A 22872-nucleotide genomic window follows, 5' to 3' on the forward strand; every position below is an offset into this window, starting at 1 on the left:
GATTTGGCTATTTCTGATGTTATGAATGCAGGTATTTTTAATATTTATTTTTTAGTTTTAGGTGGACACAATATCTTTATTTTTTTATTTTTATAGGATGCTGAGAATTGAACCCAGTGCCTCATGCATGCTAGGCGAGCACTCTACCACTGAGCCACAACCCCAGCCCCAATGAAACATAACCCTTGCAGTTTTAAAGTGATTATAAAAGTAGATGCTTGCTTACTTACTAAAATTCACTTGAAAACCGGAAATATTTATTGAGCAGATTTGGTAGCACTGAAATATATAGTGAATGGTATAAATTGTTTATGTTAAAGATGCTCAGAATCTCCCAAACTTGAAAAGCTTTTAAAGTACGTAACAGTTTATAACATAAAACAATAATACATCACTTAGCTAAAAATTAAAAGATCTGGAGTAAGACCAATTTTTAAACATCTGGCTGGGATGTTAAAACCTGAGGGTAAGCTCTCATTAGTTCAGAGAAATAGGAATATTCTCCCAGACAGAGTTTAGCTTATTAATGCCTGAAGAAAGTATGGATAATACCTTTAAAAAAGGGGGGGGGTGTTATCAAAACAGAGAGGCAAAGTTAAGCATGGCTTCCTACCTTTGGCTTCACCTCTTCTTTACTTTTTGCCTTTGCTCCTCTTTACTAGGTTTCTAGCCAACACCACGTTCAGAGGCCTCAGTGGTTCCATCAAAGTAAAAGGTTCCACCATCATCAGCTCAGAAAACAACTTTTTCATCTGGAATCTGCAACATGACCCTATGGAAAAGCCAATGTGGACCCGCTTGGGCAGCTGGCAGGGCGGGAAGATTGTCATGGACTATGGAATATGGCCAGAACAGGCCCAGCAGCATAAAACCCACTTCCAGCACCCAAGTAAGCTACACTTAAGAGTGGTTACCCTGATTGAACACCCATTTGTCTTCACAAGGGAAGTAGATGATGAAGGCTTGTGCCCTGCTGGCCAACTCTGTCTAGACCCTATGACTAATGACTCCTCCTTATTGGACGGCCTATTTAGTAGCCTCCATAGCAGTAATGATACAGTGCCAATCAAATTCAAGAAGTGTTGCTATGGCTATTGCATTGATCTGCTGGAAAAGCTAGCAGAAGACATGAACTTTGACTTTGACCTCTATATTGTTGGGGATGGAAAGTATGGAGCTTGGAAAAATGGGCACTGGACTGGGCTGGTGGGTGATCTCTTGAGTGGGACTGCCCACATGGCAGTCACTTCCTTCAGCATCAACACTGCACGGAGCCAGGTGATTGATTTCACTAGCCCTTTCTTCTCCACCAGCTTGGGCATTTTAGTGAGGACCCGAGATACAGCAGCTCCCATTGGAGCCTTCATGTGGCCACTCCACTGGACTATGTGGCTGGGGATTTTTGTGGCTCTGCATATCACTGCCATCTTTCTCACTCTGTATGAATGGAAAAGTCCATTTGGTATGACTCCCAAGGGGCGGAACAGAAATAAAGTCTTCTCCTTCTCTTCAGCCTTGAATGTCTGTTATGCCCTCTTGTTTGGTAGAACAGCAGCCATCAAACCCCCAAAATGCTGGACTGGAAGATTTCTAATGAACCTTTGGGCCATTTTCTGTATGTTTTGCCTTTCTACGTATACAGCAAACTTGGCTGCTGTCATGGTAGGTGAGAAGATCTATGAAGAGCTTTCTGGAATACATGACCCTAAGGTAATACTTTCTTTTACTCTTTCGTTATTTGCCATTGTAACTCCATATGCTGTGTCTTATGTTATAGTATGCATATCTTCTTCCTCTAATGCAAGAATAGTCTCTCAGAAAACAAAGAGACTATCCAAAATCTGTTGTCTGATCAAACCAAATATTTTATTGTTTTATTAAATGAAACAAAAGAGTGAGGTGTTTCAGTGGGTGATTGTTCTAGAGAAAGTATTTCTAACAGAAACATCTATTAGTACAGCTTCTCCTTGTGCTGTTTGACCATTGGACAGAAAGTAGCCATCAGGAAATAGTTTTCCAAAGTATTTTTACCCAAAGCAGACCTCCAAAACTGATTAATTACTTTTCTCAGGACTTAATGGAAATAAATAAGAGGATCCATATTTTAGATAATGTTTTAGTCAGCTTTTTCTCTTCTATGATTAAAAGACCCAACCAGAATAATTGTACAGGAGGAAAAGTTTAATTAAGGGCTCGTGGTTTTAGAGATCTCAGTCCATAGGCAGCTGGCTCTATTCCTCAGGGCTAAAGGTGACACAGAACAACATAGTGGAAGAATGTGGCAGAGGGAAGTGGCTCTCATGAAGATCAGAAGCAGAGAGAGACTCCACTTGCCAGACACAATGTATGTACCCCAAAGCAAGACTCCCAGTGACCCACCGCCTCCAGCCACATCCTATCTGCCTTCAGTTATCACTCAGTTAATCCCTATCAGGGGATTAAAACACTGATTAGGTTAAGGTTCTCATAATCCAATCATTTTTCCTCTAAACCTTTTTGTGTTGTCTCACACTTGAGCTTTTGGGAGACACCTCACATCCAAACCATAACAGATAGTAAACCATTTTTGCTAAAAAAAAAATTGAAAGAACTTATATTCTACCATAAACATACCAACAGATATGCTGAACGAGTAGTACTGAACTGGGATGTCAGAATTAACTAAGGACAAGGTGTTCTAATAGAGTAGGATAGGTTATATAGTTGACCCCTTTGGGCTGAAGGAAGGTTTCCAGCAGTCACATTATAATTAATGTCCAGGGACATTCAAGGAAAGTGTGTTCAAGAAAATTGCATCTATCTAGGATATTTTTATGTCTTAGAGACACCTGATCTTACAGGTAGAAAGAAGCATGGGGACAGAATGCAGTGAAACAAGTAGAGCATGATGACAATCAGGTAAAGACAGTCATATCTATGCTCTCTCTGGATTAAAACAAGGTCCCTATGAGTGACTGGGTGTATGGAGAATCTAGCCCACCTAGTAGGAGTAAAGAGAAGGAGGTTGTCAAGGACTAAGACCATCAGCATGAGTCTCAAGGTGATATTGCAGTCCTGATGGGGAACAGAATACAGATCCTGAGCAGTGCATTCATATTATGTATGACACACCTCATAAAGATTGAAAGATGCTCCAGTTCAGTGGACTCACTCAGAACACACCATGTTCCAAGCAATTTGAACTAAGCTGAGTCCTTCAAATGGTGAAATACTCATCATATGTTTTCAAATACCTTGTGTCACACCAATTCTCAAGGTATTGAATCATTTACTGTAAATTTCTGTTAAACATTTAAAATTAACTTCATAGAGCATGAGCAAATAGGACATCTGCAACTATCTTTAGCAACTGATGAAATAGACCAGAGATCTGGTGGAAACTTCAGAGAATTCTCATGGACGGTTTCAATTAGGATGTAAGGCCTGTTTTGCAACCGAAATAACATAAGAAAATTGACCCATATATACAGCAAACTCCTGATGAGTGACACAAGCTTTATAAAAAAAAATAGAGCTAACAATGTCTTACTAACTAAGCAAATAATCATGTTGCTTCTTAATGAAAACTCAGGACTTTGTGTCATGAACTAGAATACAGTGAACATAAATAAATTCTTGAACATAAAAAATTGCATTACTCCACCCCAAAGAGAGATTCTGGTGATAAGCCAGCATTCACACTCAACAGCAGTGTTGGCATCCCATAGTTGCCCTTTTCCTCAGTAATCCTGTAGATCTTTTGAAGATTCAGTCTTACCAGATAGCTACAGAGTTTTTTCTGCAAGAATCTTGCCAATGTGACATCTAAATTATAAACTCAAAATGAAAATATTCAATCCAATCTGTTAGAGAAAAACAATATATTCCCATTGGGCAAACATTATCTGATATAAAGGGTTGAACACAATTATGACTAGAGTTTCATTGATTAGAACCAAGGATTGCCAAAATTAAGTCATGGGTGTGTTTACATGAAAGGCTTATAATAGTGACTATTCTTGAGGATTAAAAAGTAATCAGATGGATAAACAATACATGATAGTAAAACAGTTTTTAAGCCAAAAGAAATATTTAATCCATCCTCAACTCCAGCAAAATAAAGAAGTGAAAGTTTGAGAAAGCTAAGCCAGTCCCCATGAAAATGTCTGAAAAACTGAAAAAAGTCAGCTTAGTATTATAGGTGGTCAGTTCTTTCTCTCTCTCTCTCTCTCTCTCTCTCTCTCTCTCTCTCTCTCTCTCTCTCATTGTTGTGTTGCAATTATACATAATAGTGGGATCTTTTATGCCATGTTCCTACATGCACATAACATAATTTGATCAATCTCAATCATCATAACTCCCCTCCTTCCTCTTCTTCCTCTCCCTGACCCCCTTGCTCTATTGTACTGGTCTCCTCTCTATTATTACTTTTTTAATTAATGCATCATAATTATATATGAAAACAGATTCATTGTGGTATATTCATACATGGACACAGCATACTTTCCCCATGCCCTTCCCTCCTCTCTCCCTCTCAATTGCTTTTCTCTACTTTATTGGTCTTCCTTCTATTTTCGTGAGATCCCCATTTTATTCCTTTTTTTCTCTTTCTATTTTCCACATATAAGAGAAAATATTTGACCCTTGATTCTTTTGAGTCTGGCTTCCTTTACTTAGCGTGATGTTCTCAGATTCTATCCATTTACCAGCAAATACCATAATTTCATTTTATCCATGGCTGAGTAAAAATCCATTGTGTATACAGACCACATATTTCTCTATCCACATGTCTATTGAAAGACAACTGGGCTGGATCCTCATGGCTATTATGCATTGTGCTACTATAAACATGGATGTGCTTGTATCACTGTGGTGCACTGACTTCAATGCTTTTGGTAAATATCAGGGAATGTGATAGTTGGGTCATATGATGGTTGATGAAGTGGGACACACCTTAATCTAAACCATTATCAGTTAGAGATAATGAATGAATGAATTTCCAATGAAGGCTCAGAAAAATTGTGTGTGTGTGTGTGTGTGTTTCTGTACTAGTACTATTTCTATGTTTTAAAAAAATCTCTCATTTATAGTGTTTACACATAAAGGCACCAATATTATTTGGCTACACCAAGTTTTGGTATCCATACTTGGCATACTTAGTATCCATTTTTCAGTTTTCATCCAGACACATGATGTTATGTAAACTACATAATGCCCTCACCCTCCCACAGAGACTTGAGATAAAAATAATTTCCATACCTGTTGATCACTCATTCTTAAGTATATCATAGTTACTAGCATGAGGTTTTCTTCTTTCCTACGGATGCTACATTGAGGAGAGTTCTACCTGTTCCTTACACTGAGTGACGTGGAGAAATTTGAAGGTTAAAAAACTCAAATAATTTGACTTAAGTAAGTAAGGTCAAAAGACAAACACAAAGAGAAACAGCTTTGAGGGCTGGGGTTGTGGCTCAAGTAGTAGCGTGCTCGCCTGGCATGCGTGAGGCACTGGGTTCCATCCTCAGCACCACATAAAAATAAAATAAAGATATTGTGTCCACCTAAAGCTAAAAAATAAATTTAAAAAAGAGAAACAACTTAGAAATTATAAACATTCCAAAGTTTAGAAACAGATTAAATCTGTCTAAGTGTAAGAAAGATCACCTTCAACTCGGTAATTTACTAATTTACTAAGTGGAAAGCAAGGCAAAAGTTGTGCTTTTTCCCGAAGAACACTCAGAATTTAGACACATGCATCAGGGGAGGATGAATGTACATTTCCAAGCAAAGGAGCATAATGAACTACTGGGAGGTGGAAAGGATGAAGCACTTTCAAGAACTCAGATGGAGTCTGATTTAAACCACAGCAGGTGTTACAGCAAGGGAGGAATATAAGATCCACGTCTGAAAACAGCAAGTTGAGGTGACGTAACAGAGGATCTTGAATGTCAAGGGAAGAAAAGTGAACTTCTGATAATAGATCCTCACCACCACTTTAGAACAATGGAATAGCACAGTAGAAAGGCATCCATTTACCTGACTGCTAGAGTCAGGATGTAGTTCAGCAGCAGAGCAATTGCCTCTCATGCTATAGGCTCTGGGTTTGACCCCCATGGCCCCCACTCCAAAAAAAAAAAAAAAAATACTAATTGGGAGCAGCAAACAAACAAGACTGAAAGAAAAACAAAATAAACAGAGTTGAAGTTATAGCTATGGTCACTGATAGGAAGAAGGAAGGATGCAAGAAATATTGTGATCACATCAGTAGGACCTAGCAAATAATAGGGCATGAGAAGCAACAAACAGTCACACTTTCAATATGTAGTCCTGAGTGCCTGAGAAAATGATGATACTATTCAAGGAGGCAGACAAAGCAGTTTCTAGGCTAGGGAATATGATGATCGTGGTCATCGCTCATAGCATTTTAAAACCTATTTTGAATACTCAGGTGAAATCTAGTTGGCATTTGGAAATACGGAGCCGGAGTTCAGGAGTGAGATTGAAGCTAGTAGGAACCCTGAGTGGGGAAGAGAAGCTGTGTTAAAGCCCTTGAAGAATGTAAGATCCCCAGGGGATAAAAGTAGTAAGGAGAAAAATTGCTGTTTGAGGGAAAGCACCATCAATAAGGAGTCCCCAAATATTGTTGTTTAAATATGAGGTGTCCCTCAAAAGCTCAGGAGGCAATGTAGCAATGATCAGAGGTGAAATGAGTAGATTATGGTAGCTGTAACCTAACTAGTGGCTTAACCACCTGATGGATTATTGAAAGGACTACTCTACTTAGTGGCAGGTAGGATGTGGCTGGAGGAAGTAGGTCACTGGGGGCATGCCTTTGGGGTTTATATTTGTCCCTGATGCTTTGCTTCTCCTGTTCCTTGGCTGCCAGGTGTCCATCATCTTTTTCCCACCATGCCTTTCTGCCATGATGTTCCACCTCAGATGGGGCTCAGAGCAATGGAGCTGGCAGACCATGATCTGAATCTCTGAAACCATGAGTCCAAAGTAAACTTTTCTCCTCTTGAGTTTTTCTTGTCAGGTTTTTTTTCTCACAGTGAGGGAAAGGTGACTAACACACCAGGTGCTGGAGGGTAAGAACTGTGGGGAGATGATATGGAAGAGAAAGAGAGAAAGTGCCCCATAGTGAAGTCATGTGGACCCTTCAGTGCCGCTCAGTAGATTGAACACTGACTTTTTAAGAAAGTTGGTATTATCCTTCCGTGCTGTACTTAACTTCTTACCAGTGGTTATAAGAGAAGACGAGGATGGATCAGTGCCCAGTTCAAACCAGGAGAATTAGTAAGAGCGTGTGTGTGTGTGTGTGTGTGTGTGTGTGGTGTGTCTCATAAAACTAGATTTATGTGATTTGATTATTTTCTAGGATTGTTTAAAATTCCCATCTCATTCTTCAAATTCACTTCACAGCATGCTAGTTCTGATGAAAGAGAACTTATTTACATAGAAGTCACAGATCTCTTGTGATTCTTTGGGGACATTTGTTTTTCTGCTGTAAGCTGAAAATCCTCCCAATCTGAACCAGAAACGACTTGTTACATGAAATATTGGTCACACTCTGGAGATTATTCCACTTCCGTGGCACTGTCTGCCTCATTTCTCTTCACACCCTTCATCCCTCTCATCTGCTAGATGGCAGGGTGGCTCCCTTATACCATGTTGCCTTTTTCTTCCTGTTTTCGTTATTCACAATCCGGTTCCTTTACCTCAGAGAGAAGTTCCTGTGTGTTCACATTAATGCCCTTGAATACCTGCCTCCATCCCTTCTCCTGTAGCTCTTTTTTAATTATCTTGGGATACTCCCTTTCATTCTCTCTATTATATTTTGTGTACTCCAGACCTTTGAGACGGACAACCTGCAGAATTCTCTAGAAGCATTTGATTGAGAAAGGTGTTCAGGTTGATCAATGGGAACTAAGTTCTGGTTACACCAGAGTAAGTTCTGGTGTGCTGTTGCACAGCAGGGCGCCTATAAATAACAATTATGTACAATATATTTCAAAAAACTATAAGAAATGATTTTGGGTGTTTCACCCAAAAGAAACAATACATGTTTGAGGAGACAGAAATGTTTACCCTGATTTGAACATTACACAACGTATATGTGTATCAAAACATCACATGGTACCCCTGTATATGTACAATTTATGATTTTATATATCAGTTTTAAAATATATTTGATCAAAAAAATAAAGAAAAAAATATGCTCCAAGGAATTGATGCCATTAGCTCTTATAGTCTACTTAAGCACCCACCCTAAATCTGAGAAAGGGACTCCCAAGAGTTTCATATACTCTCCTTAAACTACTTTTCTTTCCATATAATACTTTAAATTAGTTTAATAACAGCTTTCTCTTACTTTTATGTAGTTTCTGGTTCTAGCCCAAAATTCTAGCTATGGTTTTGCTTTTAAAAAGAAACTAGTCTTATAATTATAAAATATTTCTATGGGAAATTTATGTGTTTGAACAAAAATCTGTTAACTCGAAAAGCAAGATTTGTGATGATCTTTATTTACATAGGTTCGTCTGCAAATTGAGTCCTGGCAGCAGAAGTGTCTATAAGCCTGATTTCAAATAACTAACAATAAATTTAATGGCTCCATGTTTCCTCTTGATCATAGTTATTTAGCATGCAAGCTATCCATTTAACACAATTAATTAAACTGTTAAGAATTAAGAGGGTGAATATTTTATCACTGTTTTGGGATGGGCTTCAACCAACTACTTTGAATCAGAAATGAAATTAAAAGCAATGGCTGTGTAAGAGAGATCGATTTATGATTCACTGAATGTTGCAGCAGCCTATACAGGCTGGAAATTTTTTCCCTGATATGTGGTCAGAGAGAAGAGATAATCTTGTTGCTGGCTGCTCCTACAGATAACCCCACAGGACAGGGACTGGCCCACTATGCACATGAAATTCAAGAGATGATTCTATCTTTCTTTAAGTCTTTTTTCCAGAATAATTTTTTTATGTTAAAAGTAATATGTTAAGCTTCTTGCAGCCTCCCATCTACTCCTCTGGGAAGCAAGTTCCATGCAAACTGGTGGGCTCTTGAAGCATGAGACCAAGAGAGCAGTAATTTATGAGTGATATATTTAATAGAGCTTATTTGGATATTTCCCCAAAATAAACTAGCACTGTTCACTATAGGTGATGCAGAAAATAAAGTAGACAGATGGAATCAAGCATCCATCGCCTATCATTCAAAGTCATTTCGTTTTAGCATTTTAGGATGATTGATAGGTAAACAGAATCTACAGTATTATTTTGATCTAGTGAGACCTCCGTGTGGGTTTATGGTCTAAGATATAGATCTGGGAATTCTTAGAAACCTCCAGCCATTGGCATCCACTGTGCTGGGATATAAGACAGGATGAGAAAATCACTTCACACATCATGAAGTACACTGGAAAATAAAACCCCTCATAGAACTAAATTAGCTCAGTTGAAAGGGCACAAGAGGATTCAAAATGAGCTATTTGCTGATTTTAACAGACTTTCTAGTACTTCTTTTCCAGCTTCTCACATAAAATGTCCCTTTATCCCTGAGTCTCTGAGAGAGAGAGAGAGAGAGAGAGAGAGAGAGAAAGAGAGAGAGAAGGAATGAAAGAAGGAAGGAAGGAAGGAAGGGGTTGATTCCTTAGAGCAAATATAAGGCTAGTGTCATTGTATGGCAAATGACAGTACTGCTTTATAACAACAATCCTGATGAACATTCAAGTAAATATTAAAAATTAAATAAAACTGATATGAGGACAAGAGTGAACTTTAAGTCAGAAATATTGAAGCAAAAGACACTAGCATAGCCATAGTGGGAAATGCTTCTAAAATAATAAAAACCACCTTTATTGATCCTCATATAACAGCATGTGGCTGCCCAATAAAACCTATAAATTCATATAATAAAAGCTGACCATGAAGAAGTAAGGGATGTCATAACTCCAAGGCAAACAAGATGCTGAAATGGGGCTTGAGAGAAGGTAAAAGACAAGTACAACGATCCCTTCATTCTTTCTTTCTTTCATTCATCCAATAATAGAAGCTTCTATTCCAGAAACCACTCTAGGTGACTGGGGATTTTGTAGTAAGCAAAATAGACACCATCCTTGCAAAGTGGAATTTAATGGGAAAGAAAGACATTTAATCAAGGGAGCACACAAATCAACTAAGGATTTAAACCATAGTAAAGTTACTGTGGAGGAAAATACAACGTAAACTAAGAGCCTTGCAGGAAACATGATCTGAATGGAGACTCAGAGAAGCCCCTGCAGGAGGTCAGTGAGCTCCAAGGGATTTGAGGAGGATTCTAGGGAAATGCATGTTAGGGTGAAGGGCAGCACGTGCAGAAGTCCTGAGTCCACTCCATCACCAACTACAAGACTGGCTGGAAAGCCAAGACAAGACAAATGAAATTAGGAAAAGTAACAGGTGAGAGGACTTTGACTACCACACATTTTTAAAAGAAAAAAAAATGCCAAGAAATGCCATCATCAGGGAATAACTGCGCTTCCCACAAGCGTTGCATACTTGCAAATAGAAAATATAACAAGGAAAACATCTCATTTACTCTAACAATAAAAATTCATAGCAGATTATGGAAGTGTCCTGTATAAGTATTTTTTAATATTTTTTAAAATATTATGTTGATGGACTTTCATTTTGTTAATTTATTTATATGCAGTGCTGAGAATCCAACCCAGTGGCTCACACATGCTGGGCAAGCACTCTACCACTGAACTACAACCCCAGCCCCCTGTATAAGTATTAGATTAAGAGAAAAAAAAATCATGTAGTGAGGAATAAAAAGATGGTTGGATAAAATAAACTGCCATATTACCAAATTGAAAGATTCAATATGCTAAGCCATCAAAATTTCCTTGATTAGTTTATAAAGAAAATCCAATCAAAACCCCAAAGAGATTTTTTTGAGTTGTTGTTTAGTTATTGCTAAATCTTAAATAAAGATAGACTGATAAAAATATACATAAATGTTAATCTTTTTAAAAAGTCTCAGTTTGGTTCATCTGTAGATATTGAAAAACTTAATATGAGCAGAAACACAGAAAAGATAATGTTCCTTGGCCACTTTTCACATATCAGATACTAGTGCTAACAAATACAATACCTCTCCTTATTAAGTTGTTATAGAGACTAAATAAAATAACCTGTGTGTGTCCATCAGCTTTCTGTCACTGTGATAAAACACCTGAGATAAACAACTTAAAGAAAAGAAGGTTTATTTTGACTCAGTGTTTTCATCCAGTGTTGCTTGGCTTTGACATTTTGGGCCTTTGGTGAAGCAGATCATCATGGTGGGGAACATGTGGTAAAGTAGGGCTTCTCACCTCATGGTGGCCAGAAAGCAAGGAGAGAAACAGCAGCTGAGTTCCCAATATCCCTTTCAAGTGTAACTTCCTTCCATGAGGTCCCACGTCCTAAAGGTTCCACCACCTCCCAGTAGTACCATGGGCTAGAAACTAAGCCTTCAACACCTGGGCCTTTGGAGTACATTTAAGATCCAAATTATAACCCAAAGTAAAGCACCTTGCACAGTATCTGATACATAGAGGGCACAAAATAATACTACCAAAATTAAAAGTCTTATCAGATTTAATATCAATATTATATTTATACCAATTCTCCCCCTTCTCTCTCCCTCTCTCTCTCTCTCTCTCTCTCTCTCTCTCTCTCTCTCTCTCTCACACACACACACACACACACACACACACACACAGTGTCAAGGTGAACTGAGTAAATGGAAAGATTCCCCTTTTGAGCTAAGTTCTAGAATGGAGGTTGGAGACTATTTTCTTGTCCACTAATAGCAGATTTATTGTTACTGTGGTGTGCATTTTAAGCATAATTCCTGGTTTCCTGTTATTTCTTTTTCTTAGGTTATTCTATTTTAATTTATGTGGTCTTGTATTGTTTGCGATCTTTAAATTTTTTTGAGAATGAAGCAAGGTGTGTGTGTGTGTGCGTGTGTGCGTGTGTGTGTATGTGTGTGTGTGTGGATGGATAGATAGATAGATAGTACAGTAATGTTAAAATCAAGTGAACAAATAATAGTAACTCAGGAAAGAAAATCAAACAATAAATATTTTTAAAATTTAAATCTTACTTGTAATTAAATAACTGATTAAGACAGAAATGAGATTATATTTTTACCTATCAAATTAGAAATTTTTATGGATAGTGCTCACTCATGGTAGATACACAATAAGACAAACACCAGTAAACAACACCATTGGAGAGTAAGTTTATGGTTGTGTTCATAATCTACCTGGTCATTTGCTATCAAGAGCATTAAAAGGGTGCATGCCCTTTCACCCTTGGCTTCCATTTCTAGGAATCTGTGCAAACAAAATAATTTAGTATGAATGCAACAATTTACTACAAGTATTCACTGCAGCCTTAGTCAAAATAACAAAAACTTGGAAACCATATAAGTGTTTAACATATAGCACAATTAATAAATTATAATATTCTTTTTTTAAAAGAGAGAGAGAATATTTTTTAATATTTATTTATTTATTTTTTTTAGTTTTTGGCGGACACAACATCATTGTTTGCATGTGGTGCTGAGGATCGAACCCGGGCCACATGCATGCCAGGCGAGCGCGCTACCGCTTGAGCCACATCCCCAGCCCCATAATATTCTTATATGCAATAAAAGTCCAGCCAGTGGAGATGATTTTTGAAGAGATGTAAAAAGATGTAAAAAAAGTCAAAATATAGTGTTAATTGATAAGTCAGCATACAAAACCACATACATTTCCAATTGTGTAATATACATATCTAGGTGCATGTTGTAGAGAGAAATGATTAGAAGGAAATACAACACAATGTATATGATATAATATACATAAGCTATCAGAGCACTGATATCTGGGTAATGTAATTAAAAGAAATATTAGTGTATTTCTACAGTGGAAAACACAATAAATATTTACTGTAAACTACACAGTGAATAGAATAATATAATTAATATATTAACAAAATAAATATTTCTCCAGTGTTCCTCTATTCCTATGTAATGAGAAAGCACTTAATAAACTAAGTGGGAATGGGAACAATTCAGAAATCACACACATCCATGGCAACAGAAATAGTCACAATTGCAATGTTTGCTACCACTATTCAGTCTTTGAAATCCAGATGAAGTGATGAGTTCCCCTATGAGTTGCATCACCATGAAATGTTTACATTATACACACACTTACACTGTCCATGGACATTTTTGGATGCAAATTTTCATTCCCACACAGATTATTCCTTTCATAGGATTTAACACAATCAGTAATTGTTGTGTTATATTTTTGTTAATTGTCCCACTTTGCTGTGCTTGCCACTGGATCCTCAGAACCCTGCACAGGGTTGCTTAGCGTTGTTCAATTAAATGAATGAAAAGCAACAGCACCATTAAATAAAGGCAGAACATTTTGCAAGGGTCAATTTGAAATCAATGCTTTTGATACAATTTTGCACAATCGGTCTCCTACTAGATGCTATAGAAGAACAGAAAGAAAGCCTGAGTAAAGGACAAAGTAATATGTTGCAAAGCAACAGTTCTGATTGCAGGTCTGTTTGATATCTGAGTTAATTTCATGCTGCTTATGTGAAGTTTGGCAAGTTCCTGAGCCTCTTGTGGCCCTTGTGTCCTCATCTAAGAGAATTAAAGGAGAACATGAAGGTGAAATATCCAGCTGATTGTTCTGTTTCCCTCTAACACAAGATTTCATGAATCCCATAAGAATAGAGACCAAATCTGTCTTATGCACCTGTAGCCCTAATTCCTAAGCATATGACAACCATTTGTTTAGCTAAGTGTAAACAAATGGATGTGATTGTCAGACCAAGCAGAAGTGGCTACTATAAGTCTAACAGGACAGACCGAAGGTAAAGAGCACCTCTCACTTGCAGTTGGAAGGTGTGGCCAGATGAGTTCCAAACTACATCCAAGAATAACCCAGAGTGTTTTAGTGAGGAGATTGTATGTATACCTAAGCAAAGAAAACTCAGGACCATAATCCCTATAGTGGGGTCAAGATCTGAAATGTAGAATCTTTAAGTGGGAGGGCACTCTGAGGCAGCATAAGACACATACTGCTGTCCCAGCCTGGGTGGCTCTGGGTCCCTGGTGGTACAGTTGGAACTATTTAGAGTCCAGTATCAGTCAGACAAACAGTACATGGCAATTATTAGGAGTTGAAGAAATTATTTCGTTTTCCTTCCTTAATGTTCTCCAATTTAAGGAACTTTAGGAAAACCATCAAGATTTTGCTAATTCAGGTTGATAGATGGAAAACAAAACAAATGAGCATGTGATATATTTATGTCTTCACCTACTTTCAAAACCATTTTGAGATGGAGTATTTACATAATTTTTTGAATAACTGCAGTTTTATTACTTTCAAATAGATACAGTAATTCATACTAACTGCAGCAAAGTATTTTCAATTAGACACCCTGCTGAGTTTGCTTTAATGAATGTCTAAGATCATTTCCTTCGTTTGAATACAAACAGAGAGTGTGCCAACATTTTGCAAAGCCTTCTCTTAAATTAGGGGGAAATTGGCTTATAACTTTGTTTACATTATTAACGTTCTTAGCAAGCACTCTCTGTATACATAGATTCCTTCGATACCAAAGATTACATTGTAAGATATCTATAGTCACTTCTATCTTATATAATTATGAACAATTATCATATGCATGTCTATTGACTCTTTGTAAATACAGACATTTTATATTATTTAAAAGGTTAATACAGACTAAATGGACACATATCTTACAAATTAGGGAGCACTAAGCTAATGATAATTTCCCTGTGAACAATCTCATTTGCATGTTCAATAAATATTCATGTGTTTGTGAAGAAATTGCAGGCTGTCTCCCAAAGGGGCTCCTTTTATATCTGAAATATACATTTTAGCTCTGAAAACATAGTATAAACTAAATGGAATGTTGGATTTTTCTGATTTAGCCTCAATTGGATATTTTAATCCTTAATCAGATCAGGAGCTAGTGTAACCCAACCACTGCTGTATTCAGTGACAAATCAGGAATCCCAAATGACTTCAGCTCCATTGTGAACTCAGTCTGGGAAATTTGGCCAGTTAGGGCTCCATTTTCCCAATTACATCTAGATGCAAGCCTGCTGTAGCCAATTGCACACACATGAGGTATATAAGGTTATTCTTGCTTAAGTTCAGAAAAGCATCTTGTCAGAACCTTATAATATTTTCCAAATTCAAAAAGTACACTCACCATAGTATTTCATCAAGAAGATGCTGCCTAAAAGATGTAAAGTGAAAAATAAATTAACAAGACCAACCAAACCAGCACTTATAAATGCTTTTAAAATTATATTTCAACTAGGCTTTTGTTTGGGGGGGGGGGGTTGTTGGTTTCTTTGTTTGTTTGTTTTGTTTTTGCCTAGAATTAATGTAGCTGGATCTATTGGCACATAAGATTTAAGTGAATATAGTTATGTAAATATATGTATGTATATATATATATATATATATATATATATATATATATATATATCTCCTATGATCTGTGTGCTTTATGTAATAATCAGTCATGATACCAAAGGTCATACATGACTGACTTGGCTTTGTAATGAGGCCAGAGATATAATTTCAGGAACAGGAATTAAAAATATCAATGTCAACAAATAATAATATACATTGGATACCTACTGTGTTCCAGGAATTCCACTAATTTAAATAGATTGAATGAAACTTTACTGCTTCTGCACAGATAAATAAAATAGGCTGAAAGAAATTAAATAACTTGTCTAAGGCATATAGCTAATAAATGGCAGATGGAGGATTCATACCCAGTAATATCTGACTATGAATTATTCCTACTTAGTATTTCATTTACATGCAGTAAGAATGGAATGTGCTCCCTAACCTGATTTATTCCAACCAATCCTTTCCCTACTCCAAGACTTAGGCTGGTAAGGCTGCTCAGACCACAAAGAAGATTCAAAAGCAGAGATGGCTGGAAAGGCGGGGACAGTTGGATCTGTGCACACACAGTGTATAATTCAGTAAGGGCTGAGGAATCTAAAGAGACACATACCCAAAAGGGATTAACTCATCCCCCAACACTCACCATCATGATCCTTACTATCCTGCTCAGGGAAGTATTAAGCAGGAATAGATCCTTCTGTGTACTTCATAGACTGAGAACATATTTATCTGCATGGCATCTTCCATCCACTCCATGCTTTCAAGGTCTCAGATGCCATCCCACTCCGTGACCACCACCCCCGTGAAATAGCAGCTTCTTGCCTCCCCACCCCCAGTATCATCTCTAAATGGAGTTGCAGCATCAGAGATCTGACCTCTGGTGCCAATTAACCTCCATATTGTCCTCTCCAGCTGTTGTTCCACCCCATATTCAGCACTGTTTATGCTCAATCCACATAGATATTGTTCAAAGCATAAAATCAGTTCCTGTTCATCAGAATGCTGTTTATGCTATTGAAGGGTCAGAAACAATCTAAAGTCACCAAGAAAACGTGTTGTATTAAGTGGAGTTCAATCCTTTGTTGGAATCCAGTATTGCTGTTAAGGGGGGAAAAATGAGAAATTTTTAAAAATATGAATATAAAATAAAAAAAAACAGTGTGTCAAAACATTCTGCTAACATTTTAGCTTTACTGTGCTGCAGTCTGGCTGGGCACAATCAGGAGCCACTTGTCAAAAGAAACTAACTTTATTTTTAGAACCACACACTCCAAACAAAACAGCCTCTCAGGAAAAACCCTCAGAGCCTCAACTGCCACCACCGGCTTCCCACAAGCCTCTCTCTCCAACACAAGCCTCTCCCCACCTCCCACAATCCTACTGCTCTTGAGGCCGATTGGCTGGGTCACGTGGGCGGAGCCAAAAAAGTCCCCCAATGAGCAGCTCCGTGGTCTGAAAGGCAGGGAAACAGCCCAATGAGCATCACCGCAGAGGAGCCAATCAGCTAGATGTCAGCTAGCGTTTGAGTGGCTTGTTGTAATGGCCAATGTTTTGGCCACTCTTGACGAGAGATGATGCTAAGGTCTGCGCCTGTATCCAGTAGGCCATTAAATTCATGTCCTTGAATATTTAGTTTTAGCATGGGGCGAGAATCTAAATTTAAAGAAAGCATAGCCCAATCTACACCTGTGGAGCCTAATCCCTTGGAACCTCTTTCTACAGCACGACTGGAAAATTTATCATGTAGGCTGGGTATTATTAGTAACTGTGCTATTCTATCTCCTGGTGAAATTACTGATATACCCTTTGGAGAACTGGCTATAATTTTTATTTCACCTTCATAATCGGGATCAATTACCCCAGGACTTATCATAAGTCCTTTTAGAGTAGAAGAGCTGCGTCCCAATAATAAGCCTACTGTTCCTTTGGGAAGAGGTCCTTTTACCCCTGTGGGAATGATTTGAACTCCCATTTCTGGAGTTAGTACTGCTCTGGCGGAGGCACAGATGTCCAACCCTCCGCTCCCTCTGGTTTGTCTGATGAGGGATCTGATGGACAATGTGTCCTGGGCACTACCCTGATGGGGTTGCTGGGTTCCTCCAGTGCTCCGTATATTTGTGGTTTTGGGCCCCGGAGCATTGGGCCCCCCTGTCCATTTTTTGGCAATGGAGCCCGATGCCTTTCTCCATGATATCGTGGATAAACACCTGGTCCTTGTTCGTTTTTTGATAATGGAGTACCCTCTATGGTGGTTTGAGAACGGCATTCATTAGCCCAATGTCTCCCTCTACGGCATCGTGGGCAAATACCTGGTATTCTACTCCTTTGATACCTAGTTTTGTTAAACCCTCCTCCTATGGGGCAATTCCTTTTAAAATGTCCTGTTTGTTCACAATTGTAGCATGTTCTTGGCCTGGCATCTAAAGCCTGTTTTACTGCAGCTGCCACAATTTGCCCTTGTTCATTAATGTCTCTGGCATCTAAAGCCTGTTTTACTGCAGCTGCCACGACTTGCTCTTGTTCATTAATGTCTCTACATAATTTAATATATGTGTTTAAATCTTCATGTTTCCATGGTCTAATGATATCTCTGCACCAACGATTCGCTTGCTCATAAGCCAGTTGTTTTAGTAATGGCATTGCTTGTTCTGTATTCCCAAAAACTCTGGTAGCTGTTTGAATAAGCCTATCTACAAATTCAGCATAAGGTTCATTAGCTCCTTGTATTACCTTAGATAATTGACCTTGTAAACCTCCATGTCCTTGTAAAGTCTTCCATGCCTTAATTGCATCTACAGCAATTTGTGCGTATACACCAGGATCATATGCAATTTGTTGCTGCTGATCCTCATAAGGTCCCTTTCCTAACAACATATCTAGATTTCTCTGAGGATAACCAGCTGCTGCATTTCGCCTAGCTGTCTCCTTGCAAAATTCCTCATTGGCAACCTTCCATAACAGGTATTGTCCTCCATTTAGCACAGCTTTACACATATTAGCCCAATCTGCTGGCGTCATGTTCAAGTTGTTAATGGATTCGACCATGCTTACAGTGAAGGGTGCTTGAGGACCATAGGTTGTTACAGCCTCTTTTAGCTGCTTCACTGTTTTGAAATTTAAAACATGGTAAACTCGCTGCCCTCCTGCCTCAAATACAGGGCATGTTAATATTTGAGATCTTGTCTCAGGATCCCAACTATCAACTGCGGGGGTTGGGGACCTCCCAGCATATGGAGGTGGCCTTGTTAGTTGGACACATACGTCCTCTGGTGATAGAAAAGTATTAGTAGCAGTCTCCTGTAGAGGTGGTGCTGTTGGTTGGACACTTACACCCTCTGGTGATAGAAAGGTGTTAGTAGCAGTCTCCTGTTTTAACTTTCCCCCTGATGGCTTTTTCTGCTTTACACTTTCTTTCTCTGTCTGACTAGCTTGAGAGGCCTTCTCTTTTACTTGAATTTTTTCCTCTGTTTGACTAGTTCGAGAGACCTTCTCTTTTACTTGAATTTTTTCCTCTTTCTGACTAACTTGAGAGACCTTCTCTTTTACTTGAATCAATATTTCTTCTCCTTCCTCTACCTTTGTCTGAACTGAAGGTTTTGGACTAAGCAAACAAGATACCAACGTCCACAATGGCAATGTGCCAACTGGCAGAGTCCCTGGGCTTTTCTTTTCTATTCTTTTTAAATCTTCACCATGATGGTTCCATTGTGATATATTTAACAACTCCTCCTTAAAAAGCCATGGGCTACATTTTTGTATTGTATCAACGTATGCCCTGACTGTTCTTGATTTTACTGAGATGCCTCCTTCCTCTAACAATTTACTTAACACTCTTTCAGTTTGTTTTTTACTAATTTCTGATCCCATATTTCTACTATAATACAACCCAACAAGATAACGCCTAACAAAACTGAAACAGAGTAAAACAAAATTGGAACAACACAAAATCATTATAATAGCCTCCTGAAATGTCCATCTGTCCTTTCTCCCTATCTGTTCCTCAGATGTGAGCGGTTTTTCTTCCATCTCACACATCTCCAGGGACAGGCAACTTAAAACAAAAGTGAAACAAAATAACAAAAGAAGAATCTTAAAATGGCTACCCATCCTCTCGCCCTGCCCTCAGGGGCGAGCAGTTTCACTTACCCTCAGTCGCTCCCCGTGCGAGCCACCAAATGCCGCAGTCTGGCTGGGCACAATCAGAAGCCACTTGTCAAAAGAAACTAACTTTATTTTTAGAACCACACATGCCAAACAAAACAGCCTCTCAGGAAAAACCCTCAGAGCCTCAACTGCCACCACCGGCTTCCCACAAGCCTCTCTCTCCAACACAAGCCTCTCCCCACCTCCCACAATCCTACTGCTCTTGAGGCCGATTGGCTGGGTCACGTGGGCGGAGCCAAAAAAGTCCCCCAATGAGCAGCTCCGTGGTCTGAAAGGGCAGGGAAACAGCCCAATGAGCATCACCGCAGAGGAGCCAATCAGCTAGATGTTGCTGGGGCCGCTGTGAGCCAATCATCAGCCGGCAGCTGGAAGTTTGCTGGCAGCTGGAAGTTTGCTGGGGCCCCTTCGGCTGTGGCTCTCAACATTACTGAATTGTCACTGGTGTAAAGAGTTACTTGCCGCTAGAACATAAAGATATCAGAGGCATCTCAGTTTCTGCCACACTCTGAAAACTCCCCTAAAAGCCATTTCTCATATATTAAGAAACCTTCCTCTAGAAGGCCCCTAACTGTCCTGCATACATTTTAAGGTAAGACAAATGTTCCCTGAAACAAATGAGACTTCTGTTAGTTTCTTATATGGGCTATTAATTTAGATGGGATGATTCTGCTGACATTGAGAGCAAGAAACAATGTACCACTGAACAGTTTGATGAATTTTATGGAGGAGACAGCAACCATTGGATTTATGGAAAGAGAGGCCACAGTAGAAGGCAGGCAGTACAGCTTCCTGCCAAGACTCAGCCCCCTGTCACTCTTGCTTCTCATAGCTAAGGCTCCTTCACCCTCAGGTTGAAGCACTATATCTTTTTGTCAATCACCTTTCCCTCAACCAGGCCCAAGAACTCACCCTTTTCTCACAGAGGGAGGATTTACCATGCTCTCTCCAGATTCTTTCTTCTCAGAGGTGTGTGGTTCAAGCAAACTGCAGTTTAGGTATCTCCAAAAGCTTATTATAAATGCCAAATCTCACTCTCTATACCAGACCTCCTAAACCAGAATCTGCATTTTACAAGATCTCTGGGTATTTTGCGGTGGATATAATCAGAAAATGACTGCAATTCCTCAGTTCCCACATGACCCAACATCAGGCTCCTCTTGCTGCTGGCTCAACTCTTATTCTTTACCCTTGAATCCAGGATATTTTTCTAAGACTAAACTTTCCCTTATACTAGAATTGGCTCTGTGTCCTATTAAGAAGTTCCATGTTCCAGTGATTACCATAATGTGATCCTGCTTGACTCTGGCCCTCTCCCCAAGCATCTACACCTGGCTTGCCATTGAGGATTTTATCCCAGCTTGTTGACGTCTTAGATAATAGACCTAGACAATCCTCTTTTACATTGTCTACCCAGAATTGTCCTACAACCTCTAACAAACCAATCCATTCTACTTCTGGGCCTTCTAGCCAAACCAGCAACACACAGGGTCCTTCTTCTAAGAAATTTCAGACAGGATTTCCTTCAAAAAGCTTTTTTACTCTTGTTCTTTGCTTTATGGAAATAGTACCCAGTTTTGTCAGCCTCTTTGGTGAGCAACTATTAACCCAGTTCTCATCTGCTCCTCACATCTTATAAACCAGTTGACAAATCACTTTTTCCATCTCCCCTGGAGAAATGGAAGGTGCTGCCCGGTGTTCCATTACCTTTACCACTGGCACTTTGACATGGGTTCTCATCTGTACTTGAGTGCTAAAAGAGGGAAAAGTGTTACATAGCAGAAATGCACGCTTTTTATCTCAATCCAGTGTTTTTCTTTTCATTTTATCATGCTTTTAGAAAAATTATCTTACTTCACTACTGTGACAACAATGACACACAACATTCATAAAGCCTTCATTACCTCCCAAGCACCTTCACTTCAGTATTCAGTTGATTTCCTACATCCTTCTGTGTTTTAATCAGGTTTGTATCACTGTGACCAAAAGACTGGTCAAGAACAACCTAGAGGATGAAAAGTTTATTTTGGCTCACAGTTTCAGAGATTCAGTTCATGGTCAGACAGCTCCATAGCTCTGGGCTCTGGGTGAGGCAAAACATCATGGTGGATGGGCATGGAAGGGAGAAGCAGTTTAGGACATGGGAAATGAGTAGGAGAGAGAAAGAGCTCTTCTCATCAGGAACAACATATAAACCCCAAAGGCATAACCAGTGACCTGCTTGCTCCAGCCACACTTTATCTGCCTACAGTTACCACCTAATTAATCCCTACCAATGGATTAACCCACTGACTAAGTTAAGGCACTCATAATCTAATTGTTTTACCTCTGAACATTCCTGTGTTGTCTAACATATGACTTTTGTAGGAACACTTCACATCTAAACCATATCATTCCACCCTGGCCTCCCCGCCACCAAGCTCATGTCTATCACACAATTCCAATTACGTTTTGTCCATATCTAAAAATTCCCATAGTCTTAACATTACTAGCATTGCCCAAAAGTATAAGTCCAAAATCTCATCTAAGACTCAAATCAAACCCCCCACCATTTTGTGTGTGTGTGTGTGTGTGTGTGTGTGTGTGTGTGTGGTGGTGGTGGTGGTGGTGGTAGTGGTGCTAGGGATTGAACCCAGAGCCTTGCACATACTAAGCAAGCACTTACCTCTGATCCACATCTTTAGCCCCTCAAAGTAAACTCTTTTGAGCCCCTATAAAGATCAAAAGCAAGTTACATATATCCAGTATATAATGGCTCAGAATAAACATTTCTATTCCAAAAGGGAGAAATAGGATCTCAGAAAGAAGAAGTGGGATGAAAACAAGACCAAAATCCAGCTGGGCCAAGAAGTCCTATAATACCTCCACATCTCCTATCTAAGTAAGGCTCATGGCATCATGATATTCTCTCCAAAGGACTCAAGTAGTTCCACCTTCATGGCCTTGCTGGTTGCAATCCACGTGGCTTCTCACTTGGCTTGTCTATGCTGGATTCCTGCAACTGCTCAACAGACTTTCCATATTACTGGCATCTCTTAATCTCGAGGTTCTACACAGCAGCTTCAGCTTCCTTCTCACATCTTCATGCTCATTCTCTCAAGGGTTGATTTAAGGACTTCCAACTTTGGCACACCTTGCCTGGTGACCCAAGCCTTCCTTTGCAATCTCAGCGGAAGTCTCCATGACCACAATTCCAGCATCCTGCATTCTTTCAGAACCAGTGTCATGT

General features: G+C 39.1%; 1 protein-coding gene across 1 annotated transcript in view; it reads left to right on the forward strand.

Annotated features, from left to right (window-relative positions):
* The window catches only part of Grin3a (glutamate ionotropic receptor NMDA type subunit 3A), a 179141-nt gene that overhangs the window by 70117 nt on the left and 86152 nt on the right, over positions 1-22872 (forward strand). The window contains exon 3 of the mRNA XM_046457400.2: positions 663-1710. Coding sequence (XP_046313356.1) covers positions 663-1710 — 1048 coding nt within the window. The remainder of the gene's footprint in view (positions 1-662; positions 1711-22872) is intronic.

Source organism: Marmota monax, unplaced genomic scaffold (genome assembly GCF_021218885.2).
Source record: "Marmota monax isolate L192 unplaced genomic scaffold, Marmota_monax_Labrador192_F-V1.1 WCK01_AAM20220418_F8-fsc00069, whole genome shotgun sequence".
Lineage (NCBI taxonomy): Eukaryota > Metazoa > Chordata > Mammalia > Rodentia > Sciuridae > Marmota > Marmota monax.